At 44.3% G+C, this 16,605-nt stretch overlaps 1 protein-coding gene across 1 annotated transcript in view; it reads left to right on the top strand.

Moving 5' to 3' along the window:
- Positions 1–16,605, top strand: part of LOC138503211 (uromodulin-like) — a 298,722-nt gene that overhangs the window by 269,759 nt on the left and 12,358 nt on the right. Inside the window, exon 9 of the mRNA XM_069622796.1 lies at positions 15,331–15,403. Coding sequence (XP_069478897.1) covers positions 15,331–15,403 — 73 coding nt within the window. The remainder of the gene's footprint in view (positions 1–15,330; positions 15,404–16,605) is intronic.

Below are 16,605 nucleotides of genomic sequence, written 5' to 3'. Positions count from 1 at the left end.
CGTATTTTAGGGTGGTGGTTGGCACCCTATAGATAAGGTGACACCATTCTACATAGACTTTTCACAAAATTCTATTGCTAATAACTTTTGACAAGCAGGATGGATTTGGTTGACATTTTCCAAATAAAATGTTTGTCACGGCCGCCCTCAAACTAGACATTTAACAAAGCAAAAAATGTTTTCGGACTACTGCCATTTATTTTCCCATAGAGAGAAAATGGTGCAATTTGTGACAAGCCGTAGGGCAAGAAACGACAAAATAAGAAACAACTTGGGCACAAAGCTTTGACTTGATTTCCTAGACTGGTTTGGGGTAAATCTGTCCAGTAGTTTTTAAAATATTTGATGGAGAAGGGGGTGCCCCCTTCTCCCAAAAAGGTATCTATATCCCCAATGTGCTTTGAAGAAGCTGAGGCATTTCAGAAATGAAAAACCACTATCTTGTTTTTCCATCGATGCAAGTAATTTCTGAGGTAAAGTCGCTGTAATTTTGATGTAATTGTACACGTGAACACATCATTTTTGACTGACTGGACAGATATGAATGAAATTTACCAAAATTAAAGTTTATCCTGAGGCCCGCTAAACTGGAAATTCTGGGAGTCATTTTTCAAAAGATCAAAAGGTTATTAAGAAGAGTAAAAATGCTGTTTTTGGCCTACTCCCATTCATCATTTACCACCTGCAGCGCAAATATTGCTGGATAGCTTTGTACAGGCACAAAGTGTTGCAGATATTTCTTTTAATAGTTTGTGGTAAATCCATCCAGGAGTTTTTAAAATATGTGACGCAGAAGGGAGTACCCCCTGCTCCTCAAAAAGTTAAATATATATCCTATGATACTTTGCAGCAGAGAGGCTGAGCGGCTTTTCAGAAATGAAAATCTTCTATTTTTTTCTCACAAGGATATCAAGGGACCCTTCTGTGAAAAATCTTCAGTTATGAGAGAGTTAAGGTGATCAGATTTAACGCAACAAAACCCTTGAAATTCAGCAGATGTGGGAAATGAGTACCATCTTAACTTGAAGATCCCATGATTCCATTCGTATGTCATTGTGAATCCCTTCTGTTATTATATGTATGTTCTCATGTGCTTTACAACGGGAGGACTCCGAATTAAGATGCTACTCACTTCCCACATCTGCTGAATTTCAAGGGATTTGTTGCGTTAAATTTGATCACCTTAACTCTCTCGCAACTAAAGTTTTTTCATATGGGCAATTTTCCATTTCAGCCAAGTCACACATGCCATGACACCACCTAGTAACTATCGCTGGAAGTACACCTCCAGTTCACACCTACATCAGGAAGGCATTGTGGGTATGCAAATGAGCTCCAATGCAAGCCCTTTGCTCCATAAAATTACCTCTGTTTTACAGTGCAATGCTACTTTATACCTAGCTTAATCAACCCAAGATGGACATTTCTGAAGACTGCAGACAACTACATACCTGGTTTCATTCTTATTAGGGATTGTCAGTGTAGTATAGTCTGTAGTATAGTAGTGGTGATTTTTCCATAGCTGATAAGATTGCATTGAAACTGGTGGTGAGACTGTGGACCTCTCCAGGGCTATCAACATATTGGGATGCCCCAACAAATGTCCTACTTTTGGAAAGGGCACAGGTTTGTGGCTGGCTGGCCCATGTAAAAAAGATGCTGTACATGTGGCACATGAGAATTCTTTGGGACAATCCAATGCACATTGGAAGTTTTCTAAAGCAGAGCTTAAAGCAAATGCAAAAAGGAAATCTTTGGCTCAGTTGGAAGTTAAACAAGCTTCTTTGAATAATGCACCAGTGTTCCTCCAGCGCAACAACAGGAAATATAATGAGCTTTTTGGATGAAATCCATCCTGCCTTTGAATGTTCTTTGTTTGTTCGCATGAGACTGGTGTCATGAACCAATGAATTCGGCCCTTCTGGACTTCGTGGTCCATGATGCACCACGGCATAAGCTCATTGACTCCTCCAAGATGGCCGACGGCCCAGAGAACGCTGCACTCTAGCCTTTGCGCGCAACACTCTGCTTCCTAGAAAACAGGCACGCCCCGCGGCTCTGCACATCTCAACGCAACTGCTTGGATTTGCTAGACATATGTTTCGAGTCTGTTAACCGTGCTATCGCCAGTTCTTATCCTTGTTTCTCACTTCCTGGAATCCCCCTCCAGATTCTTCTTTTACCCGCTAGCCTTATCCCACATCCCGGACCCCGTCTTGCACTCGTGCCGAGGTGTCTCAAACATCCTCTGAGTGTAGGACACTTGCTCCTCCTCCTTCCTGGATTTGTGGCTAACATTCCTGGATACTGAACGCTATCCGGCTTAGGCAGCCAGCTACCCACGCTGGAACCCGAAGACTCGCGCTCCAACTGTACAAGTCTCGGACAGTGAGGAAGAAGGAAGTTGCATCTAAGAAGACCACAAGCAAGGAAAAACAGGTGAGAAAGAGAGAAGCTTGTGACAAATTGAGACGCCCAAAACCTGATACAGAAGCAGACATGGAAGCTGCAGTTCAAGACCCCATGAGAGGTATGCAAGAATTAAGCACAGATGTCCAAAACCTCAAGGCTGAAAATTCAGCTTTAAAATAGCTTGTCCTGTCCCGGGATTCCACGATCAAAGAAAGCGCCCTGTTAGGGATGTAGCTGACAAATATGATGGATCTTCCAAGTCCCTGCGTTCCTTCCTTGATTCCTGCCTAATGCACTTCACTTTCAAACCCTACTGGTTTTCCACGCCACAAGCGAAGGTCGGATTCATGATATCTCATTTCACGGGCAATGCCTTAACATGGGCCTCCCTTAGTCAATTCGGGAGACCCGCTCTTGGATAATTATGATGGGTTTGTGGAAGCCCTTAAGGCCATGTTTGATCAACCAGAACTTGTCTACTGTGCACAAGAAAGACTTCTTGAATTCCAGCAAGGGAGTCAGGAGATGCTCACTTACGTGGCTCGCTTCAAGCAGCTAGCTAAAGAAGCCGATTGGTCTCAAGAAGCCAGTTTCACTCTATTCCGAAGGGGTTTGAATGATGAGGTAAAGGACGAGCTAGCCAGAGTAGCCCTTCAGAGTTCCTTCCAGGCCCTCATGGTCCTTTCCCTACAGATAGACTTCAGGATCCAGGCCAGAAAGGCAGAGAAAAAGAAGGCTAAGACAACATCCCCAAGGACAACCGCAGAATACCCTTGTTCCAAGGAAACACCCGCTCCACGTGCCTCAGATCCAGAACCTATGCAATTGGGTGCCTTCCGTGGACCAATTTCTCCACAAGAAAGGATCCGTAGGATCAATACCGGACTTTGCATGTACTGTGCCTCTGATAAACATCTAGTGAGAGAATGCCCTATAGCACCACCCCGGCGTTCGGGAAACTCCAGCTCCCGATCCTAAGCGGAGCACAGCTTCGGGAGAAAGATGCCTGCTCTGCATCCACCCCTTCCTTGAATACTCCAGGACAGAACACCTTAGTGATTCTCCAGACATTCTTGACATCTACTGAGAAAGAATCTTTTCCCATCCTGGCTCTAGTGGACTGCGGTGCCATGGGTATTTTCATAGATCACGACAGGGCTGTTACTCACAACATCCCTCGAGAGCCCAAAGAGGTAAAGCAACCCATTGAAGGAATTGACGGCAGACCATTGTCTTCAGGACCCATTACTCACCAAACCAAAGAATTACTACTCTCAATAAACAACCATCAAGAAAGGCTGCGATTTGACATCATAAAGGCCGCTCATTACCCCATGGTTCGAGGCATGCTCTGGCTTCAGAAGCACAATCCTTACATCAACTGGGCAACCGGATACTTATTTCTAGGTTCTGAATTTTGTATGTCCCACTGCTTGTATCAGGACACATTGCAAAACCTTCCAGTGAACTCCCAGAACCCCAAGCAATCCTCCTTAAGTGTGTCCAACATTATCCAATACCTGAAATCTATCAAACGTACTCAGATGTGTTTTCAACAGCCATTGTTCAAGCTCTTCCACCCACACAGACCCGAGGATTGCACCATTGACACAGATGCCTCAGGGTGATTCCATTCAGGAGAATGTTCATATTATCCGAACCCGAAAAAAGGGCTCTACGAGAATACCTGGATACCAACCTGGCAAATGGGACCATCCGGCCTTCAAAATCTCCAGCCGGTTCTTCCCTATTCTTCATTCCCAAGAAAGACACTAAAGAACTTCGGCCCTGTCTGGATTCAATGTACCCTCAAAGACCGCTATCCGCTACCACTCATTTCTGACATCCTGGAGGCAGTTCGTGGTTCTGTCATCTTCACTAAACTCGACCTTAGGGGTGCTTACCATCTCATTCGAATAAAGGAAGGTGATGATTGGAAGACGGCCTTCAGAATGCCTTTTGGCCACTTTGAATATCTGGTAATGCCCTTCGGTCTCGCCAACGCCCCCACGGTCTTTCAACGATTCATGGATAGAGCTTTTTCTGATATGCTGTTCCTTTTTGTCATCGTGTACCTGGATGATATACTGATTTACTCCAAGGACCCCCGGATTCATCAAGAGCATGTAAAAGCAGTCTTACAACATTTACGTGAACACAAACTTCTGGCCAAACCTGAAAAATGTCTCTTTCATGCCCAAACCGTTCATTATCTTGGATTTGTGCTCAGCCCCAAAGGAATAGGAATGGATCCGGGCAAGATAGACTCCATACTTTCTTGGCCAGCACCCACCACTGTGAAACAGATTCAATCCTTCCTGGGACTTGCAAATTTCTACAGAAAGTTAATTCCCACATTTTCTGACATAGTGCATCCCATAGTGGCACTCCTAAAGAAGGATACACCATTTAAATGGTCTACTGCTCGAGAGAAGGTCTTTCAACAACTAAAACAAAAATATACTGAAGGTCCCATCCGGACTCAACCCAACATAGATCAACCCTTTTTGGTGGAAACAGACGCTTCTGACTATGCCATTGGGGCGGTCTTAAAACAAGAATTCGAAGACAAGATGGATCATCCTATTGCCTACCTATCCTGCACCTTGACTCTCATTGAAAGCCATTATTCTGTCCAGGAGAAGGAGTTATGGCCATCCGACAAGCCTTCACCGACTGGCGCCATCTACTCTTGGGTGCTAAACATCCAGTGCAAGTACGAACAGATCCTCGAAACTTGCAAGTCCTACAGTCCCTGGAATGCGGAAACAGTCGCCAAGCCCGTTGGCCTTTAATTTTGCCCAGTACCAATTCCAAATTCATCACTTTCCTGGAACTAATAACATTGTCGTACATGCCTTATCTAGGCGTCCTGACTAAGAGTCTGTCGAAGCCTGGGCCTTTCCGAAGATGTTCCCTAATACCGTATTTGTGGCACAAGCAATTTCCCTCCTGGAAGACATCGGTAAAAGAACACCTTCTTCCGATCTCTGGAAGGAATACAACAGGAACAATCAATGGAACTTAATAGCAAAAGATGGTTATCTCTTCAAGGACAAACGGCTGGCCATACCCACAAAAAGGCTGAGAGACAAAATCATGAATCTCTGCCATGACACCTTCCATTCGGAACATCGAGGCATCCCTACCACTCTCCATCTCATACAGAGACAATTCTGGTGGCCGAAAATGATTGCTGACCTAAGAACCTACATCCAACCTTGTGCAGTGTGCAATCAGAACAAAGATGACAACAGAAACCCTGCCCGTCTCCTACATCAACCCGCATTACCAACACACCCTTGGGAAATCATCGCCACCGACTTTATCGTGGAATTACCCCCATCCAGAGGATATACAACCATAATGGTTACCATCGATTTCTTTACCCATATGGCTCACTTCACACTGTTGTTCAAACTGCCATCCTCGCTTGAATTGGCTGGAATATTCATAAAGCACATATTTAGGCTCCATGGATTACCCTCCAAGATCATCTCCGACAGAGGCTTCAATATATATCCCAGTTCTGGAAACAACTATGCCAAATATTAGGCATCCAGCGTGCATTATCTTCGGGATATCATCCTCAGACTAATGGGGTCACAGAACGAGTAAACCAGACCCTAGAACAGTACCTCTGCTGTTTTGCAACCAAGCTCTATGATGATTGGTCGCTTTTGATTCCCGCAGCTGAATTCGCTTACAACAATTCCGATCATTCGGCCATCAAGACAAGTCAATTCTTTTGCAGTCAAGGATTTCATCCTTCGGTTCTACCATCTGTTCCACCACATCCTACCTCGGTCCCTGCAGTTGACTCCTAGATTGAAACACTGGTAAACATACATAGAGACGCTAAGGAACACCTGGAAAAGGCCAGGATAGAAGTCAAATGATATGCAGATATCAAGTGGAGACCTAGCCCTTCTTATGTAGTCGGGGATAAAGTTTGGCTATCCTCAAAACTTCTTCCTCGACATCTGTGGCCTAATAAATTGGCTCCCAAGTATTATGGACCTTTCTCCATTAATGAAATCATTAACCCAGTGGCCTTTCAGCTCCAGCTTACAGAATCCTGGAAGAGAATGCATCCGGTCTTCCATACCTCCTTATTCAAACCATATGTACAGTCCACCAGAACTACTCCTAGATCTAACCCTCTGCTCATCAATGACCAGATTGAGTTTGAGGTCTCCAGGTTATGTGATTCCAGATACAGATGGGGTCAGCTCCAATATTTGGTAGAATGGAAGGGATACCCCCCCAGCGAATGCACTTGGGAACCAGTCTCAAACATGAATGCCCCATCTAATACAAAGGTTTCATCGAGTCCACCCGGGCAAACACCTCTGGGTTCAGGAGGAGGCATACTGTCATGAACCACCGAATTCGGCCCTTCTGGACTTCGTGGTCCATGATGCACTGGGCATAAGCTCAGTGACTCCTCCAAGATGGCCGACTGCCCAGAAACGCTGCACTCTAGCCTTTGCGTGCAACACTCTGCTTCCTAGAAAACAGGCACATCCCCACGGCTCTACGCGTCTCAACGCAACTGCTTGGAATAGCTAGACGTATGCTTCGAGTCTGTTAACCGTGCTATCGCCAGTTCTTATCCTTTTTCTCCCTTCCTGGAACCCCCACCAGATTCTTACCTTGCCCGCTGGCCTTATCCCACATCCCGGACCCCGTCTTGCACTCGTGCCGAGGTGTCTCAAACATCCTCTGAGCGTAGGATACTTGCTCCTCCTCCTTCCTGGATTCGTGGCTAACAATCCTGGATACTGAATGCTATCCGGCTTAGGCAGCCAGCTACCCACGCTGGAACCCAAAGACCCGCGCTCTGTAAGAGGATTCAATTCAACACTACAGCTAAGTCAACGCCTAGTCTATAATACTGAATGAAAACCCTTATTGATATAACTTTATGTCCAGTTCATGCGTTCTGGATGACTACCCCTATATAACACCCCTCCCTTGGAATCCCCCTGACCCCACTGAGCCAAGAAGTAGTTCTGTTTTGCAAGTTAAAAGGTTTATTTGATAATTTAAACAATATATATATATCACACTTTATAATAAATTAATAATTGAATATCACACTTAATCTGATATGATAAAGATTAACAACGGAGAATCTGGCACTAGCACACTTCTTTATAATCACTAAGGAGTTGACATGAAATGGATAAGGTAGCACACTGGTAAATAGGTACAGAAGTATAATGTGGTAGAGAATGCTTTATAGGGTTCAAATGGATGCAATGTTGAATGAAATGCAGTACAAAAAATCACTTGATAGGATTTCAGCAAAAGACAAAGTAATCACTTTCTTGGACAATTTACCCCCCCTTTTATGCAATGCAAGGAAATGGAAGGAAGGCACACAGTTCTCAGAAATGCAATCAAATGTGATTCAGTTCAATCCCCCCCAAGCACGCTTAAAGAAAACAGATAGGAGTTTTGAAAACACAGGCAAAATGCTTTGATATGTGCTGGCAATGGAGTGAAAATATGTTAAAATGCTTTTAATTCCCTTTCAGAGGTTCAGGGTGAGTGATAGCTACTCTCTATGAATTCAGGATCACCTTAACAATGCTTTAGTAGTAACTAGCAGGTAACAAAGTTTTTGGCAAGGAAAAACAAAACTGCTGTCTTTTTACACGTGGAGAAATTTGCAAATCGCTGTAAAATTCGCGAATGCGCCGAGCGCTATTACAGAGGAACTACAAGGACTGCCACTATCGTTTTGGGGTCCTAAGAAAGCCTAGGATCTCAGCTTCCAGATGAAAGTTACTGCAAGTCTCTAGCACAAACGGTTACGGAGATATGAACGATTAAATAAAGGTCGTTTTTCGGATTTTGAATGTTAAAGTTCAAAAAGACAAGTGCAGCTTGCAACTAGAAAATGACAAGTGACAGCTTTACAAATGACAGCTTTACAAATGACAGGTGACAGTTAGGAGACAGTTCTACTTAGATTAAACTAGATTGAATTATATTATTTTAACTAGGAGATTGGTTCTGCACAGTTTTCTAGGTACTCACACTATATTCTTGAGTGAAATGGGCCTCGCCATGGATCTGGTCAGGTTTTAGACGGGACTCTGGTCTCTGCACTTCACAGTGATCTGGGTCTGCTCTCTCTCTGGATTCTGAAGATTGAGGGATTTAAAGTCTGGATCTTTCTGCACAGCTTTCTCTGGAGATTGATGGAGGTAAAGTATGGATTTTCCCGGCAGAGCTTCCAGCTGCAAATGGATTTGAAAGTCCCTATCTGTCCTGTCTGTCTGCTTTTATGTGTTTAGAATGTGGGTGTGTTCTAGCATCACTGACCCTACCTCTCTCTCAGCTTCTAATTGGTCAAACTTCCATTTCTCATTTGATTGGGGAAGGAACTGTGAGTCAGAGCGATGTCATTTTATGGCTTGCAGAGAGTCCACTCCTCCTGTCAACTTACACACAAATCTAGATTTGAAACAAATACATATTTGCAGAGGTACATATTGTTTTAAAATCATATGCACCCCTCACATATCACAGGAGGTATCTCCTGTTCAAACTCTGCTCTTCCTGGGAGCTTGCATTCAGAAATGGCAATATTTTGCACTTTTTAACTGGTTTGCAATTCCGGACATTACCCCAAATTTACACACATGTGCGCAAGGAGTATGGACATTAATTGATGAAGTGTCAGATTTTTCACATGCACACATTTTGAGTAATATCCTCTTTTCCGCTAAAACCCCCCTGAACATACCACCGGTTCTAAAAACCTCTTAAAATGTGGGCAGAAAAATCACAAGAATTATGGTGTCATTTATACAATTTTCACATGTCCGCTCTATGAGTTATTCATCTTTTTCTAAAACCATATTCTGGCTATAGAGGTGTGTCTTTTCATGTCACATGGTACAGAAACCAGTCTTTCCAGTTTCTGGCAAGCTCAGAGACCCTGCCCCTCCCAGCTTCTGCCAAGAGGAAGCTCCATTTACGACTCCCGCCAATAAAACATTTGCCTGAGTCAGGACAGGGCTTTGTTCAATTTCCTGCAGAGCCCAGGTAATTCAATCAGGGAAGTGTCATATCCCTTTTGGTGTGAGCAGCAAAAGGGCAGCTAGGCCTGGGAACACAGCTGTGACTCAAGTTTCACTCCTGATGGGGGTAGTTGCCAGGCAGAATTCAGTTCCTTAAGCCAAGTTTCAGATAAAATGTCACTTTTTGTTTCCCAGTTTAAGTCAAGACAATTTTTTTACATATGCAGCTAGAATGCTGATTCTAATTTCAAAACTATGACATTTAAACAATTGCAACCTATGTGACACTCAAAGTAGGTCACTCATTTCTTTTAAACATTTAGATTTGTAGTGTCTTTCAGTCCAAATTTACTTAAACTGCTGAAATCCACAGGTCAGCCAGTCTTGTTATAAACCTTCAAGTCACTTCAGAATATAACTTTACATTGTATCCACCTCTCAGTAAGTCTTTCTTTGGCTTGCCTTGGGTTCACTTATTCAGTTTTACACAAAAAAGTAAAATCTGGTGTTGTTTTAAAACGCCGGCTTTTGGATAGTGGTGAGTACTGGTACTGCACCCCTTTTTGGGATTTAAGAAAATGAATTCCCAACAGTTATGGGTTTGCTTTTGGCAATCAGCATTGCCATTCCCAATGGTTTCAGACTACTGTGTGGGTAGTCCAATGGTGGTTTTAGGCAGTGTCCTTCTGTGCCCATAACATCGGCAAAAATGGGTGGCAGCCTATTCTTCCTGCATTTCCCTGTGCATTTTCTGGGAAGCTCTGGCCATCATGATGTTTTCATGTCAGTACTGCACAGTTTTGAGGTAGGGCTCGGATGCATGGGTAAATACATCCCACAGCTCCAACCTGTACAAGTCTCGGACAGTGAGGAAGAAGGAAGTCGCATCCAAGAAGACCACAAGCAAGGAAAAACAGGTGAGAAAGAGAGAAGCTTGTGACAACTGGGGATTCTGCATACTGCTTGGTTCTCTCAATCATGGTCAACTACGAGATATGGACTCTGCCCATTGTGCAGTTCTGCTGATAAAACCCTAATACATTTCATGTACATTTGCAATACTACTTTTAATTTAAGGTGTTTGTACCTGAAACCACTATTCAAAAAACGTAATTTTCGAACCATCACAGAAGCCATACAACTGTTAAAGTGTTCCACAGAAAGGAGTGTTGTCTTGGTATCCGCAAGGCTCTTTGAGTTTGCAAGAATTGGTCTCTATCCTTCGAGAATTAGTCTCCCGTTGCCCCTCCTTCAAATATCGACAAAGACAACACCTGGTGTAGTAACATCCAAGATACCCTCACCAATAACACTTTACAATTGCAATGCAAAATCACTGCCAAGCTGGTATCCTTGCCGGACATTCTACCACACAACCTTCAGGCGACCTCTGCTGCCCACATTCAACCCTTCAACTTGAGACCCATTCCTGAGCCCAACCTGGCCTTCATCATGAAAGGGCGTAAACCATCTTGCTTTAAAGGGGATATCTGCTCAGCTTCTCTGGTAAAAGAATGCATAGAACTCCATCTGTGAAACTATCGAAACGTGGATGGCCCAGCACAGCCTGTGCATGAATGACGAGAAAACTCAGCTCCTTCTAGTCGGCACACCAACCCGCATTGCGAACCTTGACCCTGTCTTCTGTTTCTTCTATATCGATGGCCATAAGATCCCCGCCTCTACCTCAGTGAAAATGCTGGGCATCCACCTTCATGCCTCACTCAATATGACACGCCACATCAACAACATTACTTCAACAGCAACTTACGCCACAAAGCTCATACATGGGAGCAAAGCGCCTCACTGTTGCCTGTGCCATAGTCAGATCCAAGCTGGACTATTGCAACACCCTACTGTGCAGCACTTCAGAGAAAAACTGGCTCAAAGTCACCCAAAACAATGCCCCTGTGCTGCGTTGGACCTGAGCAAATATGACCATATCCCTGAAGTTAAGAGATCTTTCCAGTGGGTCCCTGTCTGGTAAAGAATTCAATTCAGAATCCTCGCCCAATACCCATAGCTGCCTGTCCAACAATGACCCTTCTTATCTAGTGCAGAGACAATATGTGTACGTCTGCCAGGACCCTGAGATCCACCCACAGTCACTGCCTCTGCACTCCGAGATTCGGATGCAAAATAGCTGGATGGTGTAGTTTTGCGGTTGTGGCAGCCAACCTTTGGAACTATTTATCACTTCACCTCCAATTTGAGCAATCCCTCTTTCTAGTAAGGAAAAAGCTCAAGACGCACATGTTCAATTAACCACAGTCTGTATGCATTCACTGTTCTCATTATTTCTGTAACCAACGCCAAGATGCCCAAGGGCTTTTTGCGCTTATACAAATGGAAAAATAAAATAAACAGTCTTTTGGTTGGAGCGTTGGGTCAATTTAACGAACACCAACTAAATTATGATGGGTTTAAAAAGGCTTGAAAAAAACCTTCACTTGAACTGTGAAGATGCAATATTCCATTTGAGCCAAGTAACACATGCTATAATACACCTCCAGTTCACAGCCACATCAGCAAGGAATTGTGAACAATCCCTAGTAAGAGTGAAACCAGGTATGTAGTTGGCTGCAGCCTTGAGAATGGTCTGTCTTGGGTTGTTTAAGCTATGTATAAAGTAGCAGTGCCTTGTAAAACAAAGGCAATTTTCAGTAAAAAACGGCTGGCACATAAGCTAATTTGCATACCCACAATGCCTTGCGTTGCAGACCGTTTTTTGATAGTGTTCATCTCATCGTGGCAGTCTTGTATGATTACTGCAGCACCTATGGATGAAGTAGGATAGTAAGAGTATGTGGAGAGATTTTCACAATGATGAGACGTTGCAGTAAGCTTAAAAGGAGGACGTGTGTACATGTGGAGTGGTAGTGGGGAAGGGTGGGAATCGGAAAACACTGCTCGGAAAACACTGCGTTTCCGCAGTAACCATTCTCGCAGCAATTCAGGGCAGTGCCACAGTGATCGCAGTTATGTTTCCACCGAAAAATATAGCTGGAATGAAAGAAGGGGAAAACATGGGGCATTGGCCACTCGCCCTTGGTACTCAGGCGTAATGGTTTGAAAGGGACAGCCAGGCGTGGATCACAATATATTAACCTAATGGTGGAAAGTGGTTGAGCTGGGCCGGTCAAACGTGGTTGTTCACTACTAAGAGGACAATAACCTTTTAGCATAACTGCTGTAACGGGGACAGTCGCCCAAGGCCTAGGTGGTGGGACCTGTATTTTTATTAGTGAAGGGGATCTAGGCCACTACAGCTTCTACTTCCAATGTCTAGTTTGATTAGAATATAGGAATCCCATAACATGCACTGTTCATTTGTAAAGAAATATGCAAAAACAATGTGCAATTCTAATATTCTACAGTATAACAAATACTGTTGACTATTGTAGTAAACTATAGATGCATTTCTCATACTACAGATTCGTTAGAAATGACTGCACTTGATGTGTGAACACTGCAAACACTATAATGTATAATGTACATGTATTCAAGCACTTCAGTACATAAGACATTTACTACAGTATGTGTCACTGATAGTTTGCAGTTCTGTAGTATTCTACAGTATGTTACTATACATGGCATAACATATTGCAGTATACTAGAGATGCAATTCGTGTACTATAGCTTCTACTAGGAATTACTGAAGTCTGTAGCAAACTATGGTGTATCTCATTAATTCGTACAAATTCTACAGTATGCAAACTGTGAAGTACAGTATTTACCATAAAATGGTGAATAGTTCTATGGGCTACTACAATGCATTACAATAAACTATGGAAAATATCGTAGGCAGTGGCATGCAGTAGTTTAGGACCATGAAAACTAAAGAAGTCTTTGGTCGTTTCATGGCAGTGCGAGATGGTGCCAGGTGTGAAGAGGTGTTATATAATAGGGATGTGGGATGTAATTGGGGGGCTGGAAGGGTTGGAGCTGGATGTAAGGAGGTGTTGTTTGCATGGAGTTGTGGGATGGAAGGGATATCAGATCTGAGGGAGTTCCAGATGAAATGGAGATGCTGCACATGAATGATCTCTAGATGGATGGATGCATGGATGGAGACGGGCATTTGTAAAACCCTCTCTGTGAAATGACTCATCTCGAAGGCATTCATTCCCACCAAATAACAGCATAACAGTCGTCCAGAGGCTGCACGGGGCTGTTTTAAAGGAATATCCTACCTACCTAAGTAGCCTCTTCCCAAAATTGGAAGAGCAAATAGTTTGAGATTCACAAGCCAGTACATAGAACTTTTTCCTTCTACAGTGGACAGCCAGTATCTCTGTAACGTGTGATGAGTGACAAGTCATCTGGGCAGGTTATTCTATGGTGTTAGCACCCTGTTCCAAGGGTTGGAACGGGGTAAGGGGGGGTAACGGCCTGGGAGCCCGAGTTGTAACGAGGGCACCGTGCCGTTATCCCTGCTCCAACCCCTGGAACGGGGTGCTAATGCCATTAGCACCCCGGGTTACCAAAGCAGTGACCCGGGGGGGTGCTAGAAAAAAAGGAATTAAATTTATTGTACAGGACGCTGAGTGGGTCCCGTTCAATGAATGACAATCCATTGCTAAGATGGCCGCCATGGTTGTGGAAGGCAGGGCTCCATACAGAGCACTTCTTCCATTACCATGGCGGCCTGGAACAGCGAGCGGAGGGTAGCTGCTGCTCAGGTAAGTGAGGCAGGGGAGGTGGGTGGGAGAATAGTAAAAAAAAAAAAAAGAAAAGAAACGGGAGGGTGGGGGTAAAATGGCAGCCCGTGGTGGGGGAGGCAGCCTGTGGGTTCTGTAAAACGCATCCGAGATCAGAGATTTCAGCCGGCAATCCGCAGAACCTGATTGGCTGCTCCCCCCGCCCTGTGTGCTAATTAACTATTCCCCTAAGTAAGCTAGGAACCGGTCCATAAAAATTCTTACATTGTTATGTTATGTTATCCAAATTTGTATAGCGCTTCTTCACCAACAAGGGCATCATGGCGCTGAGGCTGGAAACTAAACACATAGCTAATGCTAACAGCAGGGAAAGAGCTTAGGCGGAAACAATAAGGTCGTCAGGGCCCGCCTAAAGGAGAGATGATCAGTGTTCTCACGAAGATGCAGCGGAATAGAATTCCAGAACAGGGTAGCATCAGTATGTAATTCGAGGCACCGCGATCTGCAGGGAGGTAGAAGAGCGAAGAGCACGAGATGGAACATAGCATCTGAATCTAACCTGCAAATACTCTGGGCCTGTCTCATAGCAGCCTTGATGGACCAGGCATAAAGATTTAAGGCATACAGCCTTGAACTGCACCCTCAGCAGTGCAGTCGTCTAACGACCTCACCTATGACCATCTTTCGAGTGCCAAAATTGGTCAAACTCTGTCATGCCAGAAATGAAGGGGGTGGCAGATTAAATTATTGTAGCAAAGGTTATGGGGTGCCAAAACCATGTGGGGCGGATAGACATGAAGAATTCCTGAAGAATGGGTTGCCGCATATGGTGAGTGTTTCAGATAGGAAGAGTGCCAGATGTGAGGCAGTGCTCGAAGTGGGCCGGAGCGGATGGGAACGGTGCTCCTCTACTTTAAAAAAAGTTTTACTGTTTCTATACTTTTATTTTAAAAAGATCTGTTCCGGGATGGTTTAGCTTTAAAATAGGGTGCAGGAAGAAGTTGAAACTTGCACCTCAATGCACTACAAACTGCAGGTGTGTTTGGGGGATTGCGCGTGGGAAGGGGTGTGGCGATGGGGTTTGTGGGGATGGGGGACAGGCCAGCAGGGTAGATAGTTCCACTACTTCTTTTCGTACACTTCGCCCACTGATGTCAGGGAGGTTCCACATGTGAACTGGACGCCTAAGTAATATCTACTCTTTGTTTCTATTCTTTCAGTGTTCCTCTTCACGGGCAGGTCGATCTGGTGGCGCCACTGCGAGTCTTTCTATCGGACCACTTGACCTTTCAGGTATGAACCACTGTGTTAATGCACTCACATATCTGTACTGTTTTACTATGTTCTATTGTCTAATCACATAACACTTGCTTGCTCTGCTGGGATGTCATGCACTTCATGTTGTAGTAAAGTAAGGATGCATACGGTAACATGCCGAGTGTTATACTGCGGGCTCATTGTCTGATGAGAGTGGGCTGCGGGGCACACAGGGCTTAGTATGGCACACAAGGGGTCAACATGTTGAATCACAGTAGGTCAGTATGAAAGTACCGGGTTTTGAAAATATATGCCTAATTCATGCATCCAAAACATCTCATTTGTAGTATCCAACATTTGAAGCACATGCGAATTTGCATAAAATACACAAAAGTGGCATTTTCAAACCCTCGCTAGCTGCGTTTAATCTGTCCACACGGTGCAAGGACAGGCTACATCATGCGTGCTTGTAGGTATGAAATGTATAGTGCAAACCTAGCGAGCAAGTAACAACAGAATACAGAGAGAGGGAGGCGGGGATGGCTGGTGTAAGCCCAGACGGAAAGGGAGGCGCAAAGTAAAACAATAGCTCAGCCTATGTGGGCACTGAAATGAGTGGAGCAATCTCTGCTGCACTAGTGAAGGTGTTACACTATAGCTCTGCACAAACCCTGGTGTTATTTATCATCTCTTCATCGCACAAACCACTGCACCCTGCACCAACCGCTGCCCTATATTCTTTAGGAACAGGGTACAGCTTGCTTCACTCTTACCGGCACCAGCTGCTAGCTATGGTGGTGGTGCTGAATAAGGACATTCAGGGGCCGATTCCGAGATGCATGCAAAAATAGGAAGATGTTAATCAATGAGGGATCAACACTTCCTTAAAAGCACCTTATTCTGATAAAGTGGCAATGTGGCGGTCTGTGCCTGATGTACTGCTTGACAATGGCACTGCGAGGGGATTCTCCTTTCACATGCACTGCTTTAGCACGTCAAAGGGAGGACTTGAAATACAGCATCAGCAAGGTGCCGTTAAACGCTGCTGCACACTTTTTCCCTTCCTTTATAAAATGGGCATTTCCTAGACTGCAGCAAGTAAACTTTCTCAAAATAGAAAAATGACAGTATTTTAGGAAATACTTGCAGTTCCACTGGTACACATGGTCGTACTGGGGCAGCAATGAAAAAGTGGCCCGCAGTTGCAAATGGCTATTCAATCCTTTTGTGGCACTGTT

Source organism: Ambystoma mexicanum, chromosome 11, assembly GCF_040938575.1.
Source record: "Ambystoma mexicanum isolate Mex_15411 chromosome 11, UKY_AmexF1_1, whole genome shotgun sequence".
Lineage (NCBI taxonomy): Eukaryota > Metazoa > Chordata > Amphibia > Caudata > Ambystomatidae > Ambystoma > Ambystoma mexicanum.
This window is presented reverse-complemented; position numbering and strand designations above follow the sequence as displayed.